A 12,781-nucleotide genomic window follows, 5' to 3' on the forward strand; every position below is an offset into this window, starting at 1 on the left:
ACAAGCATTTGGGGAATCGATACTTGTGCCAACTTTCATCGAGCTGCTTTAAAAGAACATAAATGAGCTTAGCAAAACAAAATGTGCTTACCACCATAAAGTAAGAACCAGCCAACCATTCGCCATGTACCATAGTGTACGGTATCCTGCCTATTTGTGCTGAGGAAAAGATTGGCCTGTTAGCATCTCCATGAACCTGGGCCTAGATCAACATGAAAGTTAGATGTTTACCAAGCCCCCTATGTAGGGTCATGTTTTTCTTTCTTTTTGCATTTTCATATTTCACTTTGTATATTTGTTCTCTGCTCTCCATCTCATGGCCGGCGTATACAAGGTCGTCCCAGCCAACTCTACGCAGAGTATTGCAAGATTAGTGTCACCAGATTTTCTGCTCTCCCTGCTGGAGATTCGGAGACGAGTTCAAGACAGGATAGATTTGAGAAAGCTGCTGTCCGCCTGCTTTGCAGCCGACTGATGATGATGATGATGATGAGTATTTTGTTCCTTATTTTTTTCTAAACTTCTTGACATTCTATACTTCATTTTCTCCAACAGGGTTTCAAGAAAGAAGCAACAATAGCCTCCATCACCACAACTCAGCACTCCACATCGCAGCGACAACCGGAAACTCAAAGCCACGCCTCCGCTCTGTCTCGTCTGCCGACCAATCAATCAGAGACAATGGAGAGTGCAAAGCCACAGAGACCTGGGTCCAGATCCAGTGATATGAGCGAGGATGAACAGGTAGGGTTGGTTGTTTCGCTTGCAGGGTCCCAGGCCCGGAGTTACATGGAGGCCCCTGGGTTTGGACCTTTGTGTGCCTTCAAAAGTTTTCCATAGACATAACCCGTTTTTACACTACTCTGTTCCCTGGGGTTACCCCCAGGGATACAGTCAGCCTTTTCACTCTATGATCATTTTACCTTATTTACCCCTGGCCTGCCCCGGTAAATGGGCATGCCCTCGGGAATAGCCACCCCTGGTCCGAAGTAGGGGTAAGCAGTAAAACCCCCTGGGGTATTCTTGAAACGTGCATCTGGAACCTCGTAGAGTAGGGACACAGTGTGAAAGTTTGCCCATGGGGTGTAGTTCATGGGGATAAGAGATACAGTGTGAAAAGGGCTGTTAAAGGAACACGTTGCCTTGGATCAGACGAGTTTGTCTATAAAAAGTGTTTGTAACCATTTGATATAAAATGTGTATGGTTAGAAAAGTAGAATACAATTATCTACACAAACAAGCCTCGAAATTGCATGGTTTTCCTTTTACCTCGTCGACTTACATGGTCGGCCATTTATGGGAGTCAAATTTTTTACTCCCATTAATGGCTGACCGTGTTATTTTGCAAAGAAAAAGGAAAACCATGCAATTTCGAGGCAAACTTGTGTGGATCATTATATTCTACCTTTGAATTATCTTTCTAACCATAACAAACGGTTTCAAATGCTTTTCAACGGCCAACTCGTCCAATCCAAGGCAACGTGTTCCTTTAAGATTTTCCGATGAAAGTGCCCTTTGCAATATGCAAAATTAAGTGTCTTACCCTGAGGACAGAGGTGTAGTGACTTGAATTTGAACCAACACTCCAATGACTTGGACCTCAGAACTTCAGTTCTCTGCAACTTTTTGTTTTTTGTTTTACTCTAGAATAATGTCATCATCACTCGATTGGTGTTTCTGGACGCCAGGAAGGGCCAGTCTGCATCAGGGGGTGCCAACCTTGTATCCTGCGGCGGGAATGGTTGGGTCCGCTTCTGGAACACGGCGAAGAACTCGCTGCTGGCTGAGTACATAGCTCATAAACAAGGTAAAGGCATCACGATGGGATTAATAATAACAAAAAATAATAACAAATTCTTATATAGCGCATTTCACAATAATCGTATCAATGCGCTTTACATTAGTGCCCTGGTCATAGGGCCAATAACATCCCTTTAATGTTTCTCAGCTCCCTTGGGAGTATACAGCCATGAGCTGCGTGTAAGGCGCTTGTGGCTTTTCACACAATATCAACCTCTACCCTCGCAGGTACCCATTTATACCCCATGGATTTATTTATCAAATAAATTTTTACTTTTTTCCAATTTTTTGGGGGGGTTTTCAATGCAAAAACCACAGTGCAGGATTTTATTAGTGACATGGATTTTGGCTGTATTGGTCTGTACTGAGTGTGGATATACTGTATGTGTGCCGGCCATTAATCTGGAGGTCACAAGTTCAAGTTCACCTGAACTGATTCTTTGTTATTTCCTTCTTTTTTTTTTGACTGTATACAGTATCATTTGTGGTGATGGCAGTGAATGAAAACAATCACATGTTAGTCACTGGAGACACGGACGGAGTCATCAAAGTCTGGAACATACAGGAGTACTGCGTATTACAATCAGAATCACTCATCACTGAACCACCACGTAAGCTTTCTTCAGTTCAATTCAATTCAAACTCAAATTTATTTCCATACTTCAAGATAACAGTACAAAGCCACAACAATAATATATTAATAAAGAAGTAAAAGGCAGAGAGGATGCTCATTTCTTGAGAGTCCGAAATAATGGTTTCACTGTTTGACAAGTCACCAAACTTTTGGAAATTCTTCGATTGGAGAAATATCTTTGATAAATAACAGGCTTGGAATTTCATCTTTGAGAGGACAAGGCTGTTTTCATTTTGAAGATGGCAATTCCATTGGAAAGTCTTAAAGTCTATGGGAAACTTTGAAAAGGCACCGAGGCCAAGACCAGGGCAATGAAGGCCATGGCGTCCTTGACCTCCAGGAAATTCCAGGCCTGAATAAGAAAGATTTTTTGCGGATTTGTACAAATTTAATACATGGTGTATTAGAGGTCATCATGGAAGCCTTCCCTTGAAATAGTTTTCCTTGAAAAAGTGGTGCCTGAAATGCCACAGTTTTTGACAAATAAGTAAATCAATGAGTTTTGATGCAGTGACTACAAAACCCAATGTTTAAAAATAGTTTGAGCGTTTCACTATATTCTCCAAGCTGTGATGACAGCTTAAACTTTCCGATAAACAACTCATTTTGCTTTAATATCACATATGTCGGGTCACATAAATTGTGGATACTGGTCTTTGACAATTACCAACTTCTGTTTGCTGCGTGTTTGAAGTTGAAAGAAATCACAACCTCGCTCTTATACCTCCAGCTCTAATCGCATCCTGGCATCCCCACGGCGATATGATCAACAGTCTGCTGATATGTGAAAGAAACGATCGCACGCTGGTAGTGTCTGCATCTGCTGATGGCAGTGTTCAGGTCTGGGATGTGTACGGCATCTGTATCGGAACATTTGGACAGGTGAGTCAAAATTACAATTTTTTGTCAACGTAATGCTGATTTATAGGCGAAACTATACAGAAAGATACAATAAAAGTCACATGTTTCATAGTGTCTTGCTGAGAAAGTAGAAACCCCAAATGTCTCTGTATTTTCACAAGAGCGTCAAACCGATCCACGTTGAGTAAGGTGACAGCTGGTACCTACCACATCTCTGGCCACAGCAGTCGTAAACTAACACAACCTTCAGAAATCTGGAAAATGGTTTATGCACAAATTGTTTCTCAGATTCAAATTTTTTTTAGGGAAGAAAAAATAATCAAAACCATATATAAGGGAATCCTTTCTCAAAATAGTTTATGCTATCAACAGCTGCACAGGTCTTAAAATTTGCTCTTGAAGTAGCACAGCAGTTTTCCTCTGATGACCACCTCTATGAAGAAAATGTAAATTTGTATTTGAACTTTGCAAAGGGCACCACAGCAAATGCACATGGCATCACGACAATTGCTGTTGGTGCTGTGGGTTATTTCAAAGCCTGGCTGCAGTGCTTCTCATCAAAGTGTTAGTTTTTATGGTCATTAACTTTTGGAGTACCAATGTATGACCTTACCTTTAAAGATAGTATGTTTGTTTTCTTTTTCAGGAGGACCATTGGAAGATCGAGCCTTACCGCCCTCCAGAAGAGGTCTCCATTGAGGATAAGGAGTGTGAGGATTCAGACAGCGGGGAATCCTTCAGCGCCGACGCCTTTGACTCGTCTCAAGAAGAGATGACTGAGGAGATGATGGAGACCTTAATGGATCCACTCACCAAGGTCAACACATGGGAAAAGACCAGGCTGGGTAAGTAAATAAGACGCCCAAATTTGTCTTGTTCGTGACCTCAACTGGCTTTCAGTTGTTCAAAGTATCCAATTCCACACTCTTGTTAATATACACAAGTCCCTCAAAAACCTGTCTCCGAGCTACCTGTCATCCCTACTTCATACCTGGAAGTCTTCTTCGTACTGTCTCTTTTTATTTGTCATCTGTAAATGGATGTCTTGATGTTCCTAATCTCGCATCCAGTTTAGTGATAGAGCTTTTTGTGTCTCTGCCCCTTGGCTGTGGGAATAAACTTCTCACTCATGTTAGGAATTCAACTGGTCTCACTGCTTTCAAAAAGGCCCTCCCTCAAGACCCATTTTTTCTCTGGTCGAATGTAATCTGGGTTTATCCATCGACATTGCTAATCTTCTTTTTCTTACAGCGTCTCCGAGATGGTTTACTCATGATGTCGTCCAATGTTTTTTTTTTTTCCATCGAGTATGCGTTATTCATTCAATCATTCCTGATTTTATGTGTATTTTTGAACTATTTTTGAAATGAAATGAAGTATCAAGACTCTGCTACTGACAACACCAGAGCTTTGGGCCAGTGAACTAGATCGCTCAGCCACAAACTTGAACTCCTTACTTATTTGACATGTTTTACAGGTAAGGAATACCAGGAGCTGAGGAGCAAGAAGAGGGAGAGGAAACAACCAGGGACGATACCGGAGCTTCCTTATCTCTACTGGGATAAGATCCACGCCGGTCAACCACCATCCTCTAATCCCGCTGGAGGACCTTTTGCTGTAAGTTTTCTCTCACCGTATGTAACTACATGTATGCCTAACTTTTTGTTTGTTTTTATATTTAGTTTTCTCTTTCTACAAGTATATTCCTTGTATGATATTTTTTTGCTGTAAGTTCTCTCTCAAAGTACATACAGAGCACAGCCACGGGTTGAATCCTCAAAGGATGTCAAGATAGCTAAACGTGATTTTGAAAATGCTACAATTCTTGTTTTATTACAATAAACATACTTACAGTAACTGCATTTTTACATTTTGTCAAACCTTTTCATCTCTGCCCCTTTAAATCCATCACATTGACCCTATCCTTGACGCTGCCTACAATCTGGGCACAATTTCATGAAGCTGAGAAGCAGAAAACACTGCTTACCAAATTTCTTTGCTAAGCAGCATGAGTTGGGCACCAGTTGCAACAATGTAAACTTTATGGAATATCTGCGAGCAACCAGTTTCTGTTAAGCAACATTTGTCTCTGCTTGGCAAGTTGTTTTGCTTACAGGCTTTTTGAAATTGGGCCTTTAGCACAATTCCATGAAGCTGTTTTCAAGTAGCAAGTAGACCTTATAAACTTTCGGCTAAGCAAAAATGAGCATGATGACAGTCACACATGGTACACATGGAATGGTACTATCGGTTGGTAACATTATTCTGGTGATCATTTTGGTTGTCTGTGCTTAGCTACTTTTTGTGCTAAGCAGGTGTATGAGATTGGGTCTGGGCAGCTCGACCATGTTATTAGACAATGGCTGCTGGTGCCTAATTTGTCTTGTTATGTTTCTCTTTACCAGGTTTCAAATGTTAGCAGGTTTCAATGTTCTTTCCAATGATAAATCAAAACTTGTTTCTTGTTTCTTGTTAATCAATTATCTTTAAATTGACAATGATCCTTCATCACTGCCAGATTAATTTAAAATATAAAATCGCTTATTAATATTTTAACATGTTTTTCTCTCAATGGAATTCCAGCATGTAAATCCATCGTAGCTTTCCCTTTTGCATCATTTCAAATACTTAAAAAATACTTCAGCTCCTCTGCAAACATTTTTTGCTTTCAATCTCAAACGGTTGTTCTTGTATTTGTCAAAATTTGAATGCCCCTCTTAGAAGGGGCCTTTTTGGGAGCAACCATTTTTTTTTAAATATTAATATTATATTATTTTGGTAATGAAACCAAGCATGCCCCATAGTGAACTTAATCACTGTACCTTCCCAGCTTGACTGAGGAAACATGTAAACAAGGGTGCTTGCTATGTGAATCAGAAATGCGGGGGTTATCCCCTACTCTTCCACGATAAGTGTTCTGAAATCTAAGGCTAAATGTCCCATCGGAAAGACAAAGCAATTATGGAAAAGTATCCTGCTCGAGAACATGAATGTCATGGCCGTTACTTGAACCCTCACTCTGCTGAACAGAAACATCAGAGCTTGAGCTAGTCGCTTTTAAAGACCCTATGTCAGATTTTTGGCCAAAAACATTAAAAAATTGATTGTTTTTTGAGTGAATGGTATTTCAAAGAGTATCGCCGCTCTAACGAAAAAAAAGTTTAACTTGCACTTTTAATGGTCAGGAACCATGACAAAAATTTAAAACTACGTATAAAACACATAAGAATTGGTCATGTGATATATTGTCAGGATCCCAACAAAAACTAATTTTGAGCACTTTATTTCACTACTACTAATAATTGGCAAACTTTTTCGAGCAATGGCTCAAATGAAAGCTTGTAACTTTCTCGACCCCCATCAAAATACCTGATTGAATTTTAAATCAAAATTTGTTGGTCAAATCGGCAACAAATCTGACATTGCATCTTTAACCACATGGCTATGACGTATAATATTACAAATAATAATATACAACATAGATGCTACCTTTTAATCGTACTTTGTTTTGCTTTCAAACAACGACATAACTTCCCAGAAACTGGCCTTGATTTTACTTAAGCTGAGGCCTATTACAACAGTGATTCATATCGTGAAACCACAATTTGCTCAGCAGTGAAGATTGATTCACACAGTTAAAGGCAGTGGACACTATTGGTATTACCAAAAATAATTGTCAGCATAAAACCTTATACGGCATGTATGGTAATGAGTAATGGGGAGAGGTTGAGGGTAAAAAATATTGTGAGAAACGGCTCCCTCTGAAGTGACGTAGTTTAATTCGAGAAAGAAGTAATTTTCCACGAATTTGATTTAGAGACCTCAAATTTAGAATTTGAGGTCTCGAAATCAAGCATCTGAAAGCACACAACTTCGTGTGACAAGGGTGTTTTTTCTTTCATTATTGTCTCGCAACTTCGACGACCGATTGAGCTCAACATTTCACAGGTTGGTTATTTTATGTATATTTGTTGAGAGATACACCAAGTGATTCGTTGAGAGATACACCAAGTGCGAAGACTGGTCTTTGACAATTACCAATAGTGTCCACTGTCTTTAAGATCAGTCCTAGCTCTTTGTGAAATCAAGCCCTTAGGTGGATTTCACAAAGAGTTGAGGGCTTGTCTTATCTCGAGTTCGGACAAATTTCCTAAACTTTAAGACTAGCCTCAACTAGGACTAGTTCTAAGTTAAGACTATCTTGGTGAAGTCGAGTTCAGTTCTCTCATCTCAACCAGCATTTTTCACTCAACATCATTGCAGTCGTACTCATGTAGTTCTTGTTAACACAAGTTTTCAGTCTCACCCTGCAGCTCATTACTGATGCTAATTGCATGCATTGACCTTTCACCCCTTGATCCCATCATGCAGCAGCCTTCAGAGAAGCCAATCCTTCCATTGTGGACTCAGGTTTGTATTTGCCATTTTTCATCTTCACGGCTACGCCATTAACAAAATCAACAGCTTAATATAGATTGCCTCAACTTAGGGTCATATAGGTCACATCGTAGATGCTATTTCCACATTGTGGACCATCAATTATTGATCCCGTGATAACATAAACACCATTTCCAATGTCAAGTTGAATTGGTAGGGTAAAGATAAGGTTAAACAGTTGGAACAGCAGGTTTTGTTTCTTTATTAAGGAATGTGCATTGGAAAGGTCATTGTGTGAACTTTTAACACCGTATTTTAAGATGTGTAGTTCTCAAATTTTCCATTTCCATTGATCTCCTTCACCGACAGACCATTTTTTTTCGCTAAAATTTCATATTCAAATGTTAAGAAAACCTGCAAGGAATAACCAGTCCTCCAGGCTGTACAATTTTAATGTTTTAAGAAATGTGAGAGTAAAGCCATTACTCTTGCTGTAATTCATGCAAAACTCTCAAGAGTATTACAATATTGTGGGGAATTTGGGTTCCCATGTACAATGATTTTTAATGGATGATTAACAGTTATCATAGTCAAGAGTTTTCTTTGACAAAATGAGGAATCCTTATTGACTATGTACAATCAAATTTGCTTAGGCCTACAAAGTTTTGTATGCAATTCCATTTTGGTGTCCAGTATTATAGGGACAAAGTTATGTTCAATCATTTTACCAAAATTAATTTGTTATAGAAAACATTTATATGCATTCTTGATAAGTGAGGATAGAATTTGTTACAAGATTTTACAAAAATAAAACACCCTTTAATCTGGTCTACTTACAAACTCTTTTGGCAGGCCTTGTTTGTACCAGAGTTGGACGACGTCGGGACGTTAAGGAAGCCGGACTTTGTCACCCATCCTCATCGGTATTTCCGAGATCGAGAAGACATCGTCGATGCCAAGGTGTTGGCCAAAGAACCCGACGATATGACTGGTCAGTGAATCATTCTAATAAACTGTAATTCAGTGCAAAACTCCTTCACAAATTCAGACATGATAATTTACAATAATAATAACTAGTTCTTATATAGTACATTTTACAATAACCGTATCAATGCGTTTTACATTAGTGCTCTGGTCATGGGACCATACGTTCCTTTAATCTTTCTCGGCTCACTGGGGAGTATACGCCCCGAGCTGCCATGTGCTCAGAAGGCATTTTCAAACACAATATCAACCTCTACTCTCACAGGTACCCGTTTATCATGTTGATACCCCTGTGTGAAAAGAAGCAATTATAGTAAAATATCTTGCTCAAGGACACAAGAGTCATGACCAGGGTGGAACCACACTCCAATGACTAAACCAACAGAACTTGAATTCAAGTCTCTAAAAGCACTCGGCCATGACAAATTAAGTTTAAGCTTAAACAGACGATCAAAAATTATAAAAATGGTCTTCTTTTTTTAAAAAATCCAGATTGTAAGAACTCCTACGATGAGCGGAGTCTGTTCCCAAAGTACATCCTTGAGTTCGAGGCTCGCATGAAGACCCAGCACCGAGAGGAGCTGGAGGCATTGGGGGTCAGCCCCGCCCACGGGAAGGGTCGACTACACGCAGGGCGGCGATCCAAGGCCTGGTCAGTGATAGCTAGTCAGACTAACACGGTGAACAGCAGCGGTGGTCAGAGTGGTGGAACCATGCTGCAGGGTTTAAAGAGTGTGATTGGGAATGGAAGACCGGTGAGGCTGTCGCCATTACCAGAGGGCAAAAGACCAAAAGCACAACCACACGATACAACATAAAGACAATAAATTCTCACACCAAAACTGAACACAATTCTTCCAATAAGACTTAAAATTATTCTGCATTTTGCGCCACATCACCTTTAAACCATTAACAAGGTGCTCAATGTAAACACATAGCTCAACCAGGAACAATTATGATCACATCACTTCCAGGGTATATTCATTCATCTACCCAAAACAGTTATTAAAAACTGGAACACATTACCACCACATAGACATCCTACCCATCATGAACAAGGAATTACAGATTATTAATAATATCATTTGACATTCAATCATAACTTTTAAATTGATCTGCTCATACTAATCAGCATAAAACAAACAATTGTACACTTCATGGTTATGCAGCTGAAAGATAAACGGTATGTGTTTTTGTCTAGCTTTAAAAAATATATAACTTTTTTTTTTTTAAATGCAAAAAGCTTCCTTCACGTTTTTTTTTTTTTTTTTTTTTTTTCCGGGGTGGTACTGTCTGCTTTACAAAAGCTTCAAAAACCTCTCATACCACTATGATCATAAAAAAATAAAAAATCATTCCTAATAATCAATGTCATTGTCATTGTTGTCAGAGGATTGTTTTTAAGGTAAAATGAAAATGACATTGACATTCTCAAATCATGGTCACACGCTTAGCATACATTCTTAACTTACCCTCAAGGTTTGAGGAATGGGAATGTGATGGGTGTGTACAAATTTACTCTAGCTCTCCGAGTAGGGCACTATTGCAAACAAATTTCAAGCTAGAAGCTGGGACCAATTCTTAAATAAGCTAATTACTGGGACGAAATGTATTTGTGCTTCCTCTTGCATAATGAATTTGTCATAAAATGATCAGAAAGATTTGATAGTAAGTCACAGTGTGTTTGTTCACTATTGATTTGCATTGTCGTGCTACTCACAATTTTGAATAATTAAGCATTTTCAAATACACACTTCATACAAATGCTAACCATATTTTTAACGCTCACAAACATTTCACAACTAATGCCCTATTGTCTGTAACCATTCCTGACCACAATACTAATTCCCTCATGTAAGATTAGGTACAGCACTTGCAGAAACTACGGAGCTTCAGAAATGCCATATCGCATATCCAGAAGACAAAATAACTTATCTGGCCAAGTTGATTTACTTTGTGGAATATAAATCAACTTGGGGAGTGCTTACTGAGCCTGAAAATTTGACTTGTCGCGATTTTTTGTTCTCGCCAAGATGACTTACTGAAACCAGTGTTAAAGGTCTCGAGACCAGTATTAAAGGTCTCGAGACCAGTCTTCCCAGGTCTCAAGACACAATTTGTTGAAGTCTCAGCTGTTGCCAGGTCTTAAATTTTGAAGACTCAATCTCGGTCTTGGAGCAGACTTAATTCCGGGCCCCTTGGTCTCGGAGCAAAGATCTAAGGGTCTCTGGTTGAGACCTGTTGAGACCTTAATTTCACAATCTTCCAAAAATAAGAAATAAAGGAAAAGGAACCCAAAAGAAAAACAAATTATCAAAAGTATAATTTTTAAACTGATGGCAAAACTTTTGTGTTTTTTTATCAACCTAGACTTTTGTTTTGAAGATTTTTTATCCAAGATTATACATTAGCAAGCGCTGTACCCTATCTTACAACACCTGTGTTATGTTTAACTTTTAGCCATCATTCACTCGGGCCTATGGGTTATTAAAAATGTGTTGATTTCTTTACCCCTTTCCTCAAGGATTTAACTATTCAAGTCCTACCTGGGCCTAATTTCATTAAGCTGTTTAGCAGAAAATTCTGCTTTGCAAATTTCTTTGCTAAGCAAGAAATGAACAGGGTACAGTCATAGCAATGGTGTACGGTATTTTGGCTGGTATCCTGTTTTTAGTAAGCAAGAGTTTTCTGTGCATAGCAAGAGTTTTGTGCTTAAGGCTTTCATGGAACTGCTAAAGCAGAGCATATTGCTTAACAATTTTCTGCAGATATGAGCAGGATACCAGTCAAATCTGACTGGTAGTTTGGCTGGTACATGTACTCTTATTCTGCTCTATGAAATTGGACTCGGGAAAGAGGTTCAGAAATTGCATAAATTGAGTTGCCGTCATTTTAATTTTAAAGCCTGGTTAATGAGCCATTTGCAAGTAAGAATTTGAATAACCTTTGATACAATGACTTGCTTAGTTACCGGTGAAATTTGAATTCCTCAGACTATAGAAACAGCTGCTATATTAAATTGTTTGGGGCAAGCTTTGCATAGCAACCTCCAGATGAGCAAACCCTGGAAACATTGTGTCATTCACATTCATTCAGAATTCTGTATGGGTGTTCACCATCTCTCATCCTACTATGCAAAAGCTTGTCCCAAATACCAAACCACGAGACATGTAACAACTGACAACTTTCTCTATAGTCTGAGGAATTTTAATTTTAAGCAAACAACTTGTGACTTAGGAAGTCAATGTACCAGACATTATTCAAATCAAACTCGCAAAAGGTTTGTTGACAGAACTTGCGAGTGACATCGTCACCCATGATCCTGGTTGAGTCAAAGACAATCCCCTTGAGTTACTCATGCCTGCATTGGTTAGTTATGCACAATACATGTCATGCAATTTGACTCCATTTCAGTGGGATTGTGCCACTAACAGAAAAATAATCAATAGGCCTAATTGTTCATAATTTGTATACCCGTTCTTATGGGAACTTTGTTTCATGTATCCCCAAAATTATTTCAGTGAAATGCAAGCTGTTCCTTAATAACAAAGGGAGTGAAAATTTGTTCACTAATAGTTTGTTGTGACTACATGTTCTTTTCACAAATAAATAACCCATCTCTATAGACAGGATGCTGCATGCATCAGTGCAAATGACCTATCGTTTGATAGTTAACTTGGAACATTTTCATTCCTCTTAAAGAAGTTATTAAAGGTAGGGTCGTGTCATAGATTGATGACTGATTTTAGTACACAAGTACTTAATCACCCACACAAGTACTAGATAGTACTTTGATAGATTTACTACAACACTTTAGTATTTAGGCCACAAAGCAGTATTTTTTAGGACGATAGGAAATGATTTTGAGGACTATCTGTGAACTCGGTGTACTTATTTGCCTATTTTCACTTTTCATTTGAAGAAGTATTTTCTTTTACATGTAAAGAATTTACCTCTTTTTGATCATGTATATAGTTTTGACCAGTGCCTTTCATAGACATTTTTTTATTTAATACAATTTAACTGTTTTGTAAGATTTTCACCCATATATTCTAAAACTCCGTCCAAAGTGTACATCTCTTAACAAAATTTTAAAAAGTAGAATACTATTTTTGTAAATATTCA

General features: G+C 38.6%; 1 protein-coding gene across 5 annotated transcripts in view; it reads left to right on the forward strand.

Annotated features, from left to right (window-relative positions):
- LOC139937652 (cilia- and flagella-associated protein 337-like) overlaps positions 1-9,816 on the forward strand; it is a 54,722-nt gene extending 44,906 nt beyond the window's left edge. For 2 of the 5 annotated variants that reach the window (XM_071932896.1, XM_071932897.1), the window contains exons 21-29: positions 556-744; positions 1,648-1,807; positions 2,277-2,411; positions 3,165-3,316; positions 3,942-4,140; positions 4,773-4,912; positions 7,667-7,705; positions 8,525-8,663; positions 9,149-9,816. In XM_071932896.1, the coding sequence (XP_071788997.1) occupies positions 556-744; positions 1,648-1,807; positions 2,277-2,411; positions 3,165-3,316; positions 3,942-4,140; positions 4,773-4,912; positions 7,667-7,705; positions 8,525-8,663; positions 9,149-9,474 (1,479 nt within the window). In that variant the 3' untranslated portion in view covers positions 9,475-9,816. The remainder of the gene's footprint in view (positions 1-555; positions 745-1,647; positions 1,808-2,276; positions 2,412-3,164; positions 3,317-3,941; positions 4,141-4,772; positions 4,913-7,666; positions 7,706-8,524; positions 8,664-9,148) is intronic. The other 3 variants (XM_071932898.1, XM_071932895.1, XM_071932900.1) reach the window with 3 other exon arrangements.
- The last annotated feature ends 2,965 nt before the right edge of the window (positions 9,817-12,781 follow it).

This window comes from Asterias amurensis, chromosome 5 (assembly GCF_032118995.1).
Source record: "Asterias amurensis chromosome 5, ASM3211899v1".
NCBI lineage: Eukaryota > Metazoa > Echinodermata > Asteroidea > Forcipulatida > Asteriidae > Asterias > Asterias amurensis.